At 38.8% G+C, this 18261-nt stretch overlaps 1 protein-coding gene across 15 annotated transcripts in view; it reads left to right on the top strand.

The window, feature by feature from the left end:
• Nucleotides 1–18261, top strand: part of DMD (dystrophin) — a 2269491-nt gene that overhangs the window by 2041786 nt on the left and 209444 nt on the right. For all 15 annotated transcript variants that reach the window (XM_050777140.1, XM_050777144.1, XM_050777148.1 and 12 more), the window contains one exon: nucleotides 14090–14150. In XM_050777140.1, the coding sequence (XP_050633097.1) occupies nucleotides 14090–14150 (61 nt within the window). The remainder of the gene's footprint in view (nucleotides 1–14089; nucleotides 14151–18261) is intronic.

Genomic DNA, 18261 nt, shown 5'->3' with positions numbered 1-18261 from the left:
TGAATGAGATAAATATCCTGATAACTAGCTACATTAATCATGAAAATAATAAGTGTAGGAGTTGGAATTTTTAAAAAGTATCAAGCGCTCTGTGCTCTTAGCACAGAGGAAGCATTTTGCATGGATTAAGCTATTTAATCCTCACACCAACCTCGTAAAATAAGGACTATTATTGTCTCCATTTCACAGAAGAGAAAACTGAGGCTAGAACAATTTACTAACATATTCAAGTTCATACTTGTAACTATTTTATTTTATTTTGTTTTATTTTTGAGATGGAGTCTGGCTCTGTTGCCCAGGCTGGAGTGCAGTGGCACAATCTCGGCTCACTGCAAGCTCCGCCTCCCGGGTTCATGCCATTCTCCTGCCTCAGCCTCCCAAGTAGCTGGGACTACAGGTGCCCGCCACCACGCCTGACTAATTTTTGTGTTTTTAGTAGAGACGGGGTTTCACCGTGTTAGCCAGGATGATCTCGAGCTCCTGACATCATGATCCACCCGCCTCGGCCTCCCAAAGTGCTGGGATTACAGGCGTGAGCCACCGTGCCCGGCCCATACTTGTAAAATTTAGTTTAAAATAATCTCTCTTCCTCTTTTTCTAGCCATTTTCTGACTCTTTAAGGACTATTTCTGACTATTATGGATTATCAGCCTTAGAAAAGGGGTTCCAGACACCAGTGAATAGCAACCCACAAGTCTCAACTGCACAGACCAAAGAGGATGATAATCCCCATTAATCTTTGGATGTTAGTAGAGGCAGACGCTAGTAACAAATGGGAAAGACTTTGGCTGGAGGAAATTTTCTATTCTTTAATCTTTATGCTGTTTCCCCTCTCCCCTTCTCTCTCTACTCCTCTCTCTGTCAGCTGTATCCACAGTAATGCCACAATATAACTACCATACAAGAGTACAAAGCTTCTATTCTCATGCTTATGGGTCTACAGGTCAACTATAGTTCAGGTGATCTGGGTGAAGCTTGACTGGAAAGCTCTACTTCATACTGTAGAATGCCTGGGTTTGCCTCTAGGTTGTGAGTTCAGTTTAGATGGTCTCTAAATATGTTGGGTTGTGAGCCCAGACTAAAGGATCAGAAGCAACCTGGGGCATGTTCTCATGGCAGATTGCCAGTGCAACAAGCCTCTGTTCACATCATGTCTGTTAAAGCAAGTCACGTGGTCAAGCCAAGGTCAAGGAACCAGGAAGCCTACTGTGCTCACTGTGAGGCCATGGCTAAGGTATGCATGTTTAATTCTTTCACAACTGGGTGAAAAATGGGCCCCAAATTCAATCTCTCCTATACTCTTTTTGCTTTAATTGCTGTCCCAGCTTTAGTTCTTTCTCAGTCTTCTTGCTTTCTAATGGATGTACATCCCATTTATAGTCATTTGGTTTTTAATATCTGAGTTGCTCCCTACTGTCTCAGGTTTCAAATTTTACTTTCCTTGAAATTTCCCTGGTGCCTAATACAATACCTCTCACACAGAGAGCGTTCAGCAAATGGTGTTGACTGCCTGCCGTCTTTTAAAAGCACATCTGTAGAGACAGTAAAGGCACCTGGCGATACTGCATTGACTTGTTCGTAACCTGACTTAACCCAGATGGCCCAAAGACTGTAACCACCATTACCTGGAGGAAAGTTCTCTGGTAATGCAGTCAGCCAATTATGTTCGAATTTACTCAAAAATTCCTTGAGCATAAATTATTCTTGGCTCTATTTATGTAGGTACCTATCTTCCTATATCTAACCTTAGGAGGTTTGATTGCTTTGTTACTCTTCTAATAATCATCATGAGGTTTTTGAAGTTTTCTTTAAGTCGGTTTGAATGAGCTTTTTTTTTTTTTTTTTTTTTTTTTTTTTTTTTTTTTTTTCCGTGAGTAATGCCACCCAACTTTGGCTATTAGATTTTGTGGGACTGTGCAGCCAGCAGCACTGGATATTAGGTATAGTTTTATCTCTGCAACTCAGTCAACTTGCCGAGAATTTTAGTATGAACTCTTGACTTCCCAGATCAAATGTGAGCCTGATACTCTAAATGACTTGGCAATCTACTGACAAATCCCATGGTGTGGTATTCTGTTCACCATGTGCAATGGTCTCAGAGCTCAGCGTTGTCTGTCTGACAGCTCATATAATATTTACAGGTTGTTATTCGTGAGGAATTTTAGTTAGCCATAAAGATTTTCACAGCTATGGCAGACATTCGAGGTCTCATTCATCACTCTTGTGACCTTCCTCTCTGGAATGTAGCCCATCTGTCTCTGCTGTTGAAATCTTTATGGAAAATCTGCCCATCTTTGAAAGTTTAGTAAGTGATCTTAAAGTTTTCATTGAATCTTTACTTTTGATATACAATATAGACATATAAAGCGCTATCCTTATTTTAATTTAATGTTTTGAAAAGTGTTAAATTTAACTTGGCCTTTCATTTAAATGACAGAAAACTTACTCTTGCTACAGGAACTGTATGCATCACATCAAAAGAAAATAGAAATCATACAGAAAAAAATTGGAATGGGAAAAATTACACATACATATATATATTCAACACTAATAACTACATGAAAGCTTAAATACTGTATTATAATCTTGATTATGACTTTAGGAAATGAAAAAGGTAGAAATATATTTTGCATATAATTTAACATTATAAAGAAACCCTAAGCAAATTCAGTAATGAAGTGAACTGAATAGGCTGAGTTACAGAGCACCAGAGAGGGATGACAACAATTGGATGTTACCCCTTTCCATTTACATTTTCCTCTTTGTATACACAACTTCTCAAATGCTTGCTTGCCCTCTGTCTACTCCCTCCTTCAGCCTCTGTGATCACTAGTGTGAAATTGCTCTTTTAAGGTCACCAGTGATCATGGGATCAAATACATCTTCCTCTTCTACACCCTTAGTCCATCAGGCTCAAGAATTGTTTATACCTCACCAGCTAGGCTATTCTTGTGTTTCATCCCACTTTATTCTAGTTTCTGTATTATTTTTCTTTGACAGCAATTCCATTGCCACCACCATTAGGGGCATTTGCCAGGGTACATTCCCTCTTGTTTTCCTCCACTGGACCCATCTTTTTTTTTTTTTTTTTTTTTTTTTTTTTTTTTTTGTACTTTTATAGCTTTCTTGGGGTATAATTGATATGCAAAAACATGCATATTTAATATATGTAATTTGGTAAGTTTGGACATACATATACACCCAAGATACTATTGCCACAATCAAACTAAAGATAATTAACATATCCATTACCTACAAAAGTTTTGTGTCCCTTTGCTTTTGTGTGTATCTGTGCATGGCAAGAACACAACATGAGATGGACCCTCTTTTTTTTTTGAGACGGAGTCTTGCTCTGTCGCCAGGCTGGAGTGCAGTGGCACAATCTCGGCTCACTGCAACCTGCATGTCCCAGGTTCAAGCGATTCTCCTGCCTCAGCCTCCTGAATAGCTGGGACTATAGGTGCGCACCACCACACCCAGCTAATTTTTGTATTTTTAGTAGGGACGGGGTTTCACCATGTCAGCCAGGATAGTCTCAATCTCTTGACCTCGTGATCCACCCACCTTGGCCTCCCAAAGTGCTGGGATTACAGGGGTGAGCCACCGTGCCCAGCTGAGATGGACCCTCCTAATCCCCTTAAGTTTTAAGTGCACAACTCAGTATTGTTAACTATAGACACTATGTTGTACAGCAGATCTCTAGAACTTACTCATCTTGCATAAGTGAAACTTTATACCCATTGAATAACAAGTTCTCATTTCCCCTGCCCCATCTTCTGGCAACCACTTTTCTATTTACTGCTTCTATAAGGTTGACTATTTCAGATACTTCATATAAGTGGAGTCAGACAGCATTTATCCTTCTATGACTGACTTATTTCACTGAGCATGTCTGCAAGGCCCATCCACGTTGTCACCAATGGTAGGAACCTTGTTTTTTTAACGCTGAACAATATTCCATTGTATGAAAATGTGGTGTATACATACAGTTCTCTTTGTACAATCTTCCTTCCTTAAAGAGTCCAGCCGTTCTCATAGCATCTGCTATGATTCTAGTCCTTATGGTATTGTCCTTTGACTTGCATTTCAGTGAAAAGAACCAAACTTATGCTGATGCAAACACCTGTACACAAATGTTGATACCAGCTTTACTCATGATTGCCAAATGCTAATCAGTCTATGGGCCTCTGTTTTTCACTGCATAAAATATAAACGAATCTGTTTATCATTCATGCTGATGAATGGTGGATGAATGGTCTAGCTAAGAATGAAAGATCTGTTGTATAGATGCCATTGATCTAGGAAGACAGAGATGTAGAAAGAAGTGCCGTAAGCCCAGGCAGTTAGATAGTATTCAAAGGCATTTCTCTCTGCCATACTTTATACTATATGTGCCACATTAACAGTAGTTAGGAGTGAATTCAAGGCTAAAGATAAATGCTGCCCAGGTGAGAGAGAAAGAATTGATTCCACAATTGCCATCATTCAGACAACACATCATAGCTATGTGATTACAAACATTATTCGTGTGGTGATTAACATTTTGCAAAGCAATTTCATATTGATTTTCTCATTTTATCTCAACAACATTTTGGTGAGGGAGATATCATTGTTCCCATTTGGAATATAAGGAAAATAAGGCTTAGGCAGGAAAAAAGACTAGTTTAAGATCATGAAGTGATAGGGGAGTCAGGACTCAAAACTAGTTCTTCTGAATCTGTACTCTGGACATTTTTCTGCTTTATCCAGCTGCCTCTCAAGATGCTGGATTGGGCTTTGAAATAGAAAGCCGACATCCTGAGTGCCTTTCTAAACTCTGAGTTTTACAGTCTATCAGGGGAAGAGGAGAGTGGGAGAGGAATGTTCCCAAATAATCTACTGTATCAAGCAGTATATCTAACTTGCCTTGAGAATTTTGCCAACTAAATGCTATTGACCTGCAGAAAATTGATTTTTCCCTTTACACTTATATCAATAAAGAGAGGCTTCTGATGCCATAAGGTAATTTATGTAAAATGTTTTTAAAACGTTCATAGCCTTTAATCAAGTAAATTACTTCTAGGAATTTTGCTTTAAAAAATTAACTAAAATATGTGCAAAGATTTATCTACAAAGATGTTCACTGTGGCCTTACTTATAACAGTGAAAAACTGGAAACAACTTATATGTTCCCAAAGAGGGAATTTCTTCAATAAATCATGGTAGATCCATAAGTGGGAATTTTTTAGCAATGAAAAATCTGTTGTAACCCAACAAGCCCACTCTTAAGCATTCACCTTAGAGAAATGAAAACTTACGCTGATGCAAACACCTGTACACAAATGTCGATACCAGCTTTATTCATGATTGCCAAATGCTAAAAGCAGCCTAAATGTCCTTAAACAGTTGAATGGATAAATAAGCTGTAGTACACCCATATAATGGCATACTACTTAGCAATGAAAAGAAACAAATTATTGATACAGCAATATGGATTATGCATTATGCTGAGTGAAATAAACCAGTCTCAGAAGGTTACATACTGTATTTATATGACATTCTGGAAAAGACAAAACTATATGAGCAGAGAACACGTCAGTAGTTGACAGGTGTTGGGGCTGGAGGAGGAGTTGACTACAAAAGGATACCATGAGGAAATTTTGGGGGTAAGGGAACTGTTTTGTCTCCTGATTGTGGTGGTCATCACATGAATCTGTACATGTGTTAAAAATCAGAACTATATACACAAAAGTGCTTTTTACCATATATACATTTTTAATTAACAAGTCAATTACAGAAGAATATATGAGCATGTAGAAAAATTGTTCACATTATATTTCCCATAATATATTTTGAGAGAAAAAAAGGCAGTGTAAAAACCTTTGTCTACAATATGATCTGAATCCCACAAAGTAAATATGTGTGTATGTGAAATAACGTATATGAAAACGTTAACAAGTTATAGCTGATTGGTGGGAATACAGAGGGTTACAGGGAATTTGAATTTTCTTCTGAGTGATTTTCTACAACCATGATATTGTTTTTGTAGTCAAAAAGAAAAAGAAATATTATTGAAAATTAAAGAAAAAATTTTTAAAAATTAAAGAAGGGCCAGGCACTGTGGCTCACGCCTGTAATCCCAGTACTTTGGGAGGCCGAGGCAGGTGGATCACTAGGTCAAGAGATCAAGACCATCCTGGCCAACATGGTGAAACCCCATCTCTACTGAAAATATAAAACTTAGCTGGGTGTGGTGGCATGCACCTGTAGTCCCAGCTTCTCAGGAGGCTGAGGCAGGGGAATCACTTGAACCTGGGAGGCGGAGGTTGCAGTGAGCCGAGATTGCACCACTGCACTCCAGCCTAGCGACAGGAAGAATGAAAGGTATGATGTAAGGGATGGTGTCCAAGCTGAACCAAGAATCTTGTGATTAGTCATATGGTTTGCTAGTGAAAGTGGGATTGGGATATTTCGATTAGAAGCAGGCTTGGCTGCACCTAATTAAACAATGGCTTAAACAAGGGAGGGGTTTAATGTTTCTTATATAGAAAATCCTAGATAAGCTGGAATGGTGACTCATTTTCATCAGGAAATCAAACTTATCATATCTTTCTTCTCAACCACTCTCTTAGTGTATGGCTTCTATAGCATAAGTTGTCAGAGCCCTGCCCATATGCCCTCTGGCATTCACCATGCCCACGAACACCAAGCCTAGACTTCCATCTACAAACACCTGCAACTCTGACTTTAGGCCTTTGCTGGCCACTGGGGCCTGCTCATCGGCACAAGGAGCAGACCAGAAATGCCAGGGATTTAATGACTACCCCCTCCATACTCCAGGAGCAGCCCTCAAGCAATAGTAGATAAATAACCCAGTTCCCTCATCCCTTGAGTGAGATAACTTTAAAGTGTGCTCTGCACTGAAGTGCCCAGCTGCTCCGAGCCCCAGGTGACCCCAGCAGCAATGCGTCCTTTATCAGCTTTCTTACCTTTCTGCCTTACTTCCCAACTCCTCTACCAGTGCTTTCTTGAATTGCCACCGAAACTACTTACACTCACCTTCTCTTTTTTTTTTTTTCGAGACGAGTCTCGCTCTGTCATCCAGGCTGGAGTGCAATGGCGCAATCTTGGCTCACTGCAACCTCGGCCTGCCAGGTTTAAGCGATTCTCCAGCCTCAGCCTCCCAAATAGCTGGGACTACAGGCACGCACCACCGTGCCCAGCTAATTTTTGTATTTTTAGTAGAGACGGGTTTTTGCCATGTTGGCCAGGCTGGTTTTGAATTCCTGACCTCAAGTGATCCACCCACCTCTGCCTCCCAAAGTGCTGGGATTACAGGCGTGAGCCACCGAGCCCGGCCCCACTCACCTTCTTGTCTCATCTACTTCTGGGGGACTGCAACTAGATGGCTTCCATTCTCCTGATTACTATAGCTCTGCCCATCATCACATCTGTGTTCCAGGCAGGAAGAGGAATGGGCAAAGGGCAAAAGCTGCCTCTCCATCTGGTCAGTCACCTTTAAAGAACTTTCCCAGAAGCCTCACACAAATACCCACAGTTGACATGCATAGTCCTTGGGAACATTGCTGCATCCAACAGTTAGAAATTCTGTTACTAAAGAAGAAGGAGGCTCCGTATAATACAGGCAGCCTGTCTCTGTCACTGAGCACAGGGGTCTGAAAGGAAGGACAAATAAAACCATTAAGGTCACATAAGGAAGGACTGGGATAAAAAAGTGAGGAGGAGTCAGGATGTAAAGGGCCTTGAATACCAAAGGAAGGAATTCTAAATTTAGTTTATTAGCTTATATATATGAGTGGTTTAAAATTAGTTTATGAAATATAGAAGGTTTTTGAGTAAAAACAATGGGCTCCAAATAGTACTTTGGAGAAATTAATCTATTAGTGCTACACTGGATTAGCTGAGAAGCTAGGGAGAACCCGAAGACAGCTATGAGTCTATTGCCATAACAGCAGCATGAGAAAGTGTCTACACTTTGTCCCTCTACGTCCACTCTCCACACTTCCCTGCCTTGCCCTGGGCCTTGTGAGGTTGACCTGTGTGGGCTGCATGAATGGGATCCCCAGCCCTCCTAGCTTCAGGCTGGGCTCAGCCACTGGAGTACCATGGTGGGAGACGGTGGGAAATGGAGAATGACGAAATGCTTATTCCCCTGACTCCCTCCCTGCCTACTTCCCTTGACCAAAGATCCTGTCACATGACCAAAGATCCTCTTTACCCTATGCACATGCTCAATGGCTCCCTTTTAAAAGTATTATCCCTTGTGATCTCCCTACTCTCTGCAAACACCTTTGTGAACAGCCCATCTACTGAAGTCTCCTCAGCTTTACCCAACTTGATTGTGCCATCCATTTCCTGCCAGGACCCTGACTGATACAGTCCCATTATAATATATGTTCTTGTGAAACCTGATCCCATTTGAATAATAAGGCCCTTAAGGGTGAGGGACATGTTTGGACTTCTTTCCCCAACCCACCCTTGCCTGCAAATACCTAGCATGGAGCTGAGCACATAATGTGTGTTCAGTAAATACCACTTTATTGATTTTAATGCTGGAATGGCAGATGTGCTCATTGAAAGATATCCTCAGAGACTAAAATTAAGAGCAAAGTAGCAGGAACTGTGTCTGTCTTACTACAACAGTGTCAGAACTTTGCACAATGGGTAACACAAGGTGTTCAGTAACGAAATGTTACATAATGAGTTAAATGATGTTAGTTACCTTTTTTTTCATTGGGAACTGGGACTCTGTTTTTGTCTTCATCAGGTGAAAATAAGCCTCATCTTAGCTCTTTTGAAATTAGCGTCTCTGAAACTGATCAGATAATTTATTTGATACATTTAAAACAGGAGCTATGGTGGAGATTACAGATGCCAGGGAGGCAGTTTTTGACCAGAATAAAAGGAAGTTGTTTCTAATCATCACTAAAGCTACGGAAAATTCAAAAAAGCTGCACCATAATGTAATGGCAATAAAGTTGTTCAAGCAGCTCCTGGAAAATCATTTGGTGGAAATGATGTAGAGAGTAAATGTAGATATCAGACATAATGTAGCAAACTTGGACTAGATGCTATAATAATCCTTTTTAAGATTTATGTATTTACTTGGCTTTTTGGCAAAATATTTATTATCGGTTATGTACCACACGTGCTAAAATAGAGTGAAGTTCGAAGACTAAACAGACTTGGTTGTAATCCTGGTTGCCCTCTCTACTAGCTGCATGACCTGGATTAGTTTACTGAACGTTTCTGAGCCTCGGTTGCTTCATCTGTAATAATGGAATAGCATGATCTCACAGGGTGCTTGAGAGAATTACATCAGATAACATACAGTGCAAGGCACATAGTAGAAATACAATGTATTTGTTTTCTCCTTTATTTCCTGGATCATCCATCTCATTTCATCTTGAGTAATCAACCAAAATTAGGATCTAATTTATGACCTTACTAGCTCATTTGATCTCATGTGATCTAATGTGGTACTTCAACATCTGCAAAGTAAAAATGACAATACCTACCTCACAGGTCGTTATGAGTTTGAAATGAGCTAGTTTAGGTCATGTTTCAGGTACATGAGTTGTTTTCAATAACTCCTTGTTCCTTTCTCCTCCTGCCACCTTCCCCCTCACTTCTTCTAGATCAAGCATTCTTAATGAGCGTGATATTGCTCCCAAGGGGGTGAAAACTGTTTCCCGGATAAGGAAAAAAACTTACTATTTTTATGTGTGAAGCACAGATACACATAGTCCGTAAACAGACATACAGTACATCTGTAGTATTAAATTTTTATGAAGGATGAGACGACTAGAAAAAAAAAAAATGTCTAAAAAGATTCCTAGGGTTTGGGGTACAGAGATAGTGGGGAAAAGATTCAGAGGCATTGCTCATTGCATCAATATGGAATGTATCCATAAGACCATTACCAGAATTTGAGTACTTCTGAGGAGCTAAGTGCCAGTGGCTAGTAGATCCTCCCTAATGCCTTTTGTTCAACCACAGAGGTGAGTTTTCCATTTTACCTCCAATGATTGCTATATTGGTTATTTATCTAAACTGCCCCCACTTTTTTGACCCACCTATGTTATCGAACTCCAGATCCACCAAATATGAGAAAAGTAGCGAGATTAATGAATTTGTTTGGGTTGGAATTCCAGAAAGTGCTCTTTTGGCATGTCTTAAAATAACGTTAGCATTCTTTTTAATTTTCTGGTTAGGCCCCGTGCCAATTAAAATATGACTTAACACCAGGGTGCATCGCTTGGCACGTTCTGTTCATCATGCGTTTACAAATGGTTGAAATAAGAACTTCCCCTAAATAATGTGGCCTGTGCTTGTGATTTTCAAAACTACCTTGGGCACAATATTGAATCCTGTCACCTCAAGGAAGGAAAAGCATTTGAAGGTAGAATTGCTACCCTTTCTTGCTCTTAATAACATACTATATCTGTAACACAAAAGGAAATTCAGAGGTTGGTTTTGCAATAAATAAATGCATGTGTAGTTCGCTATTTAGATTCAATGGACAATACCCCATGATGCTGGTGCTGTATGATAATGGATGATTTGTACATTCAAGAATCTGAATCACAAAGCTGCCCTGGAATTACACATAGTGGTTATAGACACATCTGTAAAAGAAAATACCAAAGGACAACCCGGTGTCATATAAAAACTATTTGCCGATAAATTTGCTTTTGATGGGCTACTAAAAATGGACACATCAGGCATAAAAGATGTGTGTGTCTATTACATAGGCTAGCTTTATGAAGAATGACAAGCTTCCACTGGTACACTGAGATAAGAAACAGCTGTTGTTGGCGTCAGTACTGCTACAAGAAATGAAAAAATTCTGTGGCACACTTATGAGCACTACCACATATTTGATCAACTTTTGAATAGATGGAAGACCAGAATCATCTGGCAGCCCCAAATGAAATTGCCGACAACCCTTAAGAATCTCTTGAGAAGGAGCACTGAACCCAATTCCATAGAACTATCATCCAATTGTGTGTTATTTCTAAAGCAAGTAGTTCCAGTGTGTGTGTATGTGGTTATGATGGAGCAGGGAAGGAATGAAGGAAGGCTGTTGTTATTTTCCTTTTTTTTTTTTTTTTTATCATGTCAAGGACATTTTTGAGTATACAATTGTAGGGTTTCAAACAATGACTGCAAACCAGTTGCTTAGGTGAATTTATAAACTGTGAATCAAAGGGGAAAAACATCTTTCAGGAAAAAAAAAATACACCGAATCTCACCATTGGACCTATTTGATGGCTACACGTAAGACCAAAGGCTTTTTAAAGGAAAATAAATGAACACTTAAGAACTGCAGTTACAAAAGCTTGAAATTTCATTTTGATCTAGAATTTATAATATTTTAAAAATTCTTTTAAAATATTTTCAGCTATTTAGTTCAAGCATATTCTGATAACTTCTCTGACATTTGATTGGAATTTTTCCCCTTTTAATGTAAACATATAAAGTCAATTCTAGATACCCTACGTAGGTCTTCCCATTAACTCAGCCAGGCAACACCGATTTTCCTCTGTCTCTTGCTGCTTGGCAGTTGTTTCTTTCAGACCGAAATCCCCTAAGCCAGGCCAGGCAGCCAGCAGCCCTCTCCAGCACACTTCTTTCTGAGAGACGCCTAAGAATAGTGTAGGAAATCCATAGTGATACTTCTGCTGTCAGAGGATGGTCTAGCATCCTCCAAATTAGAAAGAATTTCTGGACCACTAGAATGACTTAAAAAAAAAAAAAAAAAAACCTGGAAAGGTATAATAAGAGAAATTGTGAGGCCTCAGCCCATAGAGACCTTTAAGGAAAGAATAGCCATTCTTTTCTCATTTTAGGTATTCACAGGCTTGGCATTCACAGCTAGTGAGGGCTGGACCAAGAGCTCTCTGGAGTTCTCTTCTTCCTTTTATGATGCTGGCATTTTAAGAAGAAGGTACACTGAGCAGCCAGGAGCTATAATTTCTGACTCTCCATCATGTTTCCTGCTATAGAGGGCTAGCTTTTTAATATTTCCATAACAACAGACTTTGACCAGATAGGTCAGGAAGTCTAGCCCACGTTTTGTTTGTTTGTTTGTTCTTCAGATGGAGTTTCGCTCTTGTCACCCAGGCTGGAGTGCAGTGGTGCGATCTCAGCTCACTGCATCCTTTGCCTCCTGGGTTCAAGCGATTTTCCTGCTTCAGTCTCCTGAGTAACTGAGATTACAGGCGCCTGCCACCATGCCCGGTTTTTTTTTTGTTTTGTTTTGTTTTGTTTTGTTTTGTTTTGTTTGTATTTTTAGTAGAGATGGGGTTTTGTCATGTTGGCCAGGCTGGTCTCAAACTCCCGACCTCAGGTGATCTGCCTGCCTCAGCCTCCCAAAGTGTTGGGATTACAGGTGTGAGCCACCACGCCTGGCCTTAGCCCATAATTTTAAATCAGATCTTATTTACTCTGTGAACTTGTTTGGACAGGAGAGCTGTATCCTACAGAAGAAAAAAGGAAAAGAGGAGAGTTGGGAAGAGAATGAAAAAGGCAAAGATGGAAAGGGAAGCAGGGAAGGCAGGAGGAAGGGAAAATAAAGGAACAGAGAAAGAAGGACAGAGAGAAATTGAAAGTCGGGGACTACTTCGAAACAGCAGCTAAATGTCTTTTTTCTCCATATTAAAAATTTCCATCTGCCAAAATGAAAAAGCATAATTAGCAGCCAAATACAAATCCATTTCCTATATTGTTTAAATGACATATTTCCAAGGTACAAAACAGCATGTCTGGTTAAAGGTTGGGTGATTTGATCCCTCTATTACTCTGTATAAAACAAAGAAGCTGGAGTTTCATTACCCTTAAATTGTCTGGCAGTAGGTGAAGTTAACTTTTATTAGAAGCTGTTCTTTCATATTATACAGTGTAGTCAAGGATATATTAGCTTTGACGTTTTCTTACATCTCAATACACTGCGGAGTGAATGTACTGTGAGACTAATTTAAAAGGGAGTTTTTCATAAGAGGAAATAATGGTCAGCATCAGCTGTGCTTCAAATTATTAGCAGAATGAAAATTCAGGGAAAAAAGTATAGACACATAAAATTGCTAGATGTTAATAAGAATGCTGCTTTTATTTCTGTTTCTGATAATAGTCTGTGTTTCTTAAAGCTCCAGTGTCTTAAAACTATATTCAGGAGGAAGATTATGTTGTTGAGGAAACGTTATAGTGCCTCCTCAACAAGATTATTTTGTCTTAAAGAAAGAAAAAAAAATCAGATCAAACAGTATATAAAATATATTTGTAGAGGTTCAGCTTTAGGGAAGAAATCCTACAACTTAAGTCTGAAAAAAAAAAAAAACTGCAAAGATCATTCGTTTGACCAATACACAGTGAAGTCATAATAAAACAAATTCCTAGTATGTGAAATGAAATTTCACCTAGAGGATTCATCACTCATAACAAAAGTCTTCTTATTACACTCTGATATCAGTAACCATTCCCTCTTTTGGTCACCTTTTCTAATAAGATCACACTGGTCAGCTGACATTTTGAGGCCCCAAATTAAGAATCTATTTGGTAAGTGAATTTGGATTCTCTTTAAACCAATAAAGATAAAAACAAGCATATCAGAGGGATAAGCATATTACTTTAGCTTCAATAACTTAGAATGTAAATATATCACACAGGGATATTTCAGCTACTGAAATAATAAAATCCAGTCAATCAAATAGTAAAAAATATTGAGAACCAGCAACAGAAAGTATTATTAAAAAAAAAAAAAAGCACTCAAGGGAGACACATACAAGACACCCCGTCAGTCTACTCATTCAGTTTCTTATCTGTTCTATAGGTTTAGCAGTGGAAAGGTTTGTGGGGTTTTTTTTTTTTTTTTTCCTTTGCATTTATCTTTGTGCCTGAATGAGTTCAATTTCACTTAGATTAGGACAGAAATTTCAGAACAGCAGGTTAATCCGTCCTGTCTTCATGGGCAGCTGAGCAAACAGACCAATATCAGTGTAAAATTGTAATTCTGGAGATTAATGTTGTCTTTCCTGTTTGCGATGAATTTGACCTTCTTGCCTTTCTTTTTTTCCTCCCTCCTTTCCAGCATCTGTCCAGGGTCCCTGGGAGAGAGCCATCTCGCCAAACAAAGTGCCCTACTATATCAAGTAAGTTGGAAGTATCACATTTTTAAAGGAGCATTTATTGTGACTAATCTGTATATTCACAAGTGAGTTTATTTTTAAAATGTGACACTAGCCTGGCCTACAATACCTATTTCTTTTTTTTTCCTGAGGAAGCTTGGATAAAAAACTTATTCTAAAATTACCATTGTAAATTTGCTGATGCAATGGGGAACCACTTTTAAGAAAAGTTTATTTAATGTGGGATATATGGTGTGTTTTGTGACAGAGGGGGCGGATTTTTCACAATAGAACAAAAAGCTCCAGATAATTTTATTGATAGTGGGAGTCAATCTTTGCAAGAACAATTTCATTTATTTGGGGGTTTTCTCACATTTCTTCTTCAGTCAAAGGTAGAAGATTTCCACAGTTATATGTACACAACTGTTTTGGGTGAATGAATACTTCATGTTTCGAAAAGGCAGAAAGCAGCAGTCCTCGACTTGTAGGGCTTACTTGTTCATCTTGATACATAACACTCAGTATTTGTCACCTAACAACAACAGAATGATACTGTTTTCTGGAAACATTTGTGCCAGTCAAAAGAATATGGGTGCTTGGAAGCACCTTCTGTCGTATTTTGCATGAAATATAAGTGACAATACATTGGGTCAACATGGAAGTGAGAGGAGAGAGGATATTGAGTGATGATGATACCTTCACAGCTTCTCATCCATTGTACAGTAGAGTCTTACTTAAATTTAACTTTGAATTGGAAACCTCAGCAACAATTATAATTTACTGGGTTCATAAAATAGTCTTCAATACCAACTGAAGTCTTTGAACTTGCTTCTGCCATGAGTCTGACTAAAAATATTATATGTTTTCCCATTTTTGTCCGCCTGCCATCTTTTATTGAATCTGTTTTTATTCTTTCACTGCCCATCAATTCTTCTTAATTCAGTTCTAAAGCAGTAACAGCAGTCCTAGATCTTCATTACTACAGTCCTCAAGAAATTTGATTTTATGCCTCTATTTTGTTAACTCAGAAAAATGGGAGTGAAGGTAGTCTTTTGACTCTTTCAGGAGAGATACGTACTTTAGGCAACGGTTTACCATTTGTCTTATTACATTTTTTCAGATGAGGTATCTCTTAACTTGAAAATTCTTTTTTAGTATGCTTTGGTTCTGCTTTTTAGTTTTCTTATTTTCTGAATTTAATTTTATTATTTTTGTTATATTTAATTCATAAATTTAGTCACTCAAAATTAAACATTTTAAATACCTATTTAAATCACATGCTTTATTAAATAATATATTGATGTGGACATGCACTGTATTACCTTATATCCACTGTATATTTTATGGAACAATTTTCTTCAAACTCTAGACAGTGATTTTCTACATCAGTGTCTTTGTCCTCACAAATTTTTATTTCTGACTAACATGTTTGAAACCTGCTACTTCTTCAACCAATTCATAAAGCTCTCACTTTTATCCAATTCCTTTATGAACTGAAATAAAGACTCTTCTCCTTTCATAGATGAGGTTTTAGGATCACTGGAGAATTCAAGACACCTTTAAGCTATTATTCTCCAAATGACTACTTGTTTGGGGCTCACTAGAGGTCTCACATGGATTCCTAGGGTCTCCCCGGTCCCATTGTCCTTTCCCTATATATTCATCTTCTTTTCCCTGATGTTACTTCTACTACAAGAGATCCCAGTACATTGCTGTGGGGGAACGGAAATAAAAAAGAGACAAATTCCGGAAAAGCTGTAATTCCCTTCTGTGTATTAGTGTCTTGCTGTTTCTCAGTGGAATTAGAGAACAGCTACATATCCAATTTGTTTAATGCTCCTTCATGTACCTAAAGACCATGGTGATGGTATTGATAAGGGCACAGATCTGTGAAAAAGAAAACTTATTATTATTTTAGTTCTCCAGTCTAGTCTTAAAGGCTCTGTCATTAGGTGATTGTATGGCTTTAGGCAAGTCACTTAACCTATAAAAATCTTGGTTTCTTTTTTTTTTTTTTTTTTTTTTTTGAGATGGAGTTTCACTCTGTTGCCCAGGCTGGAGTGCAGTAACCCAACCTCAGCTCACTGCAACCCCTGCCTCCTGGGTTCAAGCAATTCTCCCATTTTAGCTCCCGAGTAGCTGGGACTACAGGCACCTGCCACCACCCTTGGCTAATTTTTGTATTTTTAGTAGAGACGAGGTTTCACCATATTGGTCAGGCTGGTCTCGAACTCCTGACCTCAGGTGATCCACCCACCTCGGCCTCTCAAAGTGCTGGGATTACAGGCTTGAGCCACCGTGCCCAGCCAAACCTTGGTTTCTTTTTTTTTTTTTGGAGACAGAGTCTCGCTCTTTCGCCCAGGCTGGAGTGCAGTGGCCAGATCTCAGCTCACTGCAAGCTCCGCCTCCCGGGTTCACGCCATTCTCCTGCCTCAGCCTCCCAAGTAGCTGGGACTACAGACGCCCGCCACCTCACCCGGCTAGTTTTTTGTATTTTTTAGTAGAGACGGGGTTTCACCGTGTTAGCCAGGATGGTCTCGATCTCCTGACCTCGTGATCCGCCCGTCTCGGCCTCCCAAAGTGCTGGGATTACAGGCTTGTGCCACCGTGCCCGGCCCAAACCTTGGTTTCTAATTCATAAAATAGAGAGTTGGACTAGATGATATCTAAGATCCTTTTTATCTCTAAGACTTAATGAGTATGACTCATTCAGTTGTCCTGTCCAAACTTAAAAACCTAAGATCTCAGCTTTTGTTCGATAATATCTTTATTTTTAAGATTCATTATTTTAATGAACATAATGCAAATTGTTACTTTAAAAAATAGGAATTTTACACTGTTTAATTAGCTTTAGATATGCCCTGTCAACCCACTCCAATTTCACCACACCTCTTTAAAGAACTCAAATCTTGGTATATAATTTAGGACTATTATACTTCCTGGCTCATGATAAGAGAGAGAGAAAAATAGGTAGGACAAATTTGCAGAAAGGTGAGTATGGAGACCTTAAAAGCCTCTGAAATAATCAGTTCCTTGGAATGAGGAAATTATGTAATTTCTCAAAAATATCTCTGAAACCTTATGGAGAGCAATTCTCTCTACAACTATAAATCTGTTTGAAATTAGGGATGATATAATTTCTCAAATATAAGTGTAAAATGTTAAACTGCAATATAGGGAAAACACATGTTTATAAAATGAACATTGTCAGTAAGCAGATGATTAATGGCACTTGTGTCTTATTAGCCATTACTATTATCTAAAATTTTCTATTGAAAGCAAATTAATTTGATGTACAAGGTTCGGTGGACTTTATGCACAGCTTAATGCCATTCATAATCTGACATGCCGTATTGGTCTAAAAAGAACAAAAATACGTTTACAGTGACAATGCTTCAACCAGTCCTCGTTTTTCCTCTTTCTTATCTTATTTGTCTTGACTTCCAGTCAAGAGTTTTTACCATAGATGCCCAGCTGCAAAACCTGGTGTCTTCTCTGGCTATGTTTTCAATGCTTTATAACTTTTTCTTTTCAATGCTGGGATAAAGGGATCGCCCACATAACAAGAGGTTTCTATACCAATAGCACAGTTCCTTTTGGTTGTTGAATTGTGCACTCATTCTTGAGATTTTAAGTCATTAACATCTTTTGCTCTAGTTTGCAAATCAGGCAGTGTTTATGCCTGCATCCTGACATCAGCTTTTCATATGATGCTAAGAACCTTGATTTTGATACTTCAAACTACATGTTTGTCTAGTTTATTTGTCCACAGCATACATCATTGTTACAGTTTTCATATTCCCTCTCCCTTGGGGCTCCCTTATTCCTGCCAGCATCTCTTTCAGGTTATTTGATTACAGCTTTCATTGCCACTGAAAAAATAATCACCAACAATGTTCAACCTGTTACAACTGCCTTTTCTACTCTCTGCCATTTTGTAGTTTTTTGGCCTACTGTCAAACTCATGAAAATTTCAATATAATAGCCTTTAACCAGCTGCTGCATTCTGTTAGGATTTCTTTCACCTTTTTATGTTGCATGCTCCCATATGGGTAAACCAAACAGAGCCAAGAACTGGGGCTCTCTTGCTTTCTTAATGAGTTAGAAAATTATTCGTCTGTGTTCTGGACTGTCA

This window comes from Macaca thibetana, chromosome X, assembly GCF_024542745.1.
Source record: "Macaca thibetana thibetana isolate TM-01 chromosome X, ASM2454274v1, whole genome shotgun sequence".
Lineage (NCBI taxonomy): Eukaryota > Metazoa > Chordata > Mammalia > Primates > Cercopithecidae > Macaca > Macaca thibetana.
The sequence above is the reverse complement of the archived record's forward strand: the minus strand, read 5'-3'. Positions and strand labels throughout refer to the sequence as shown.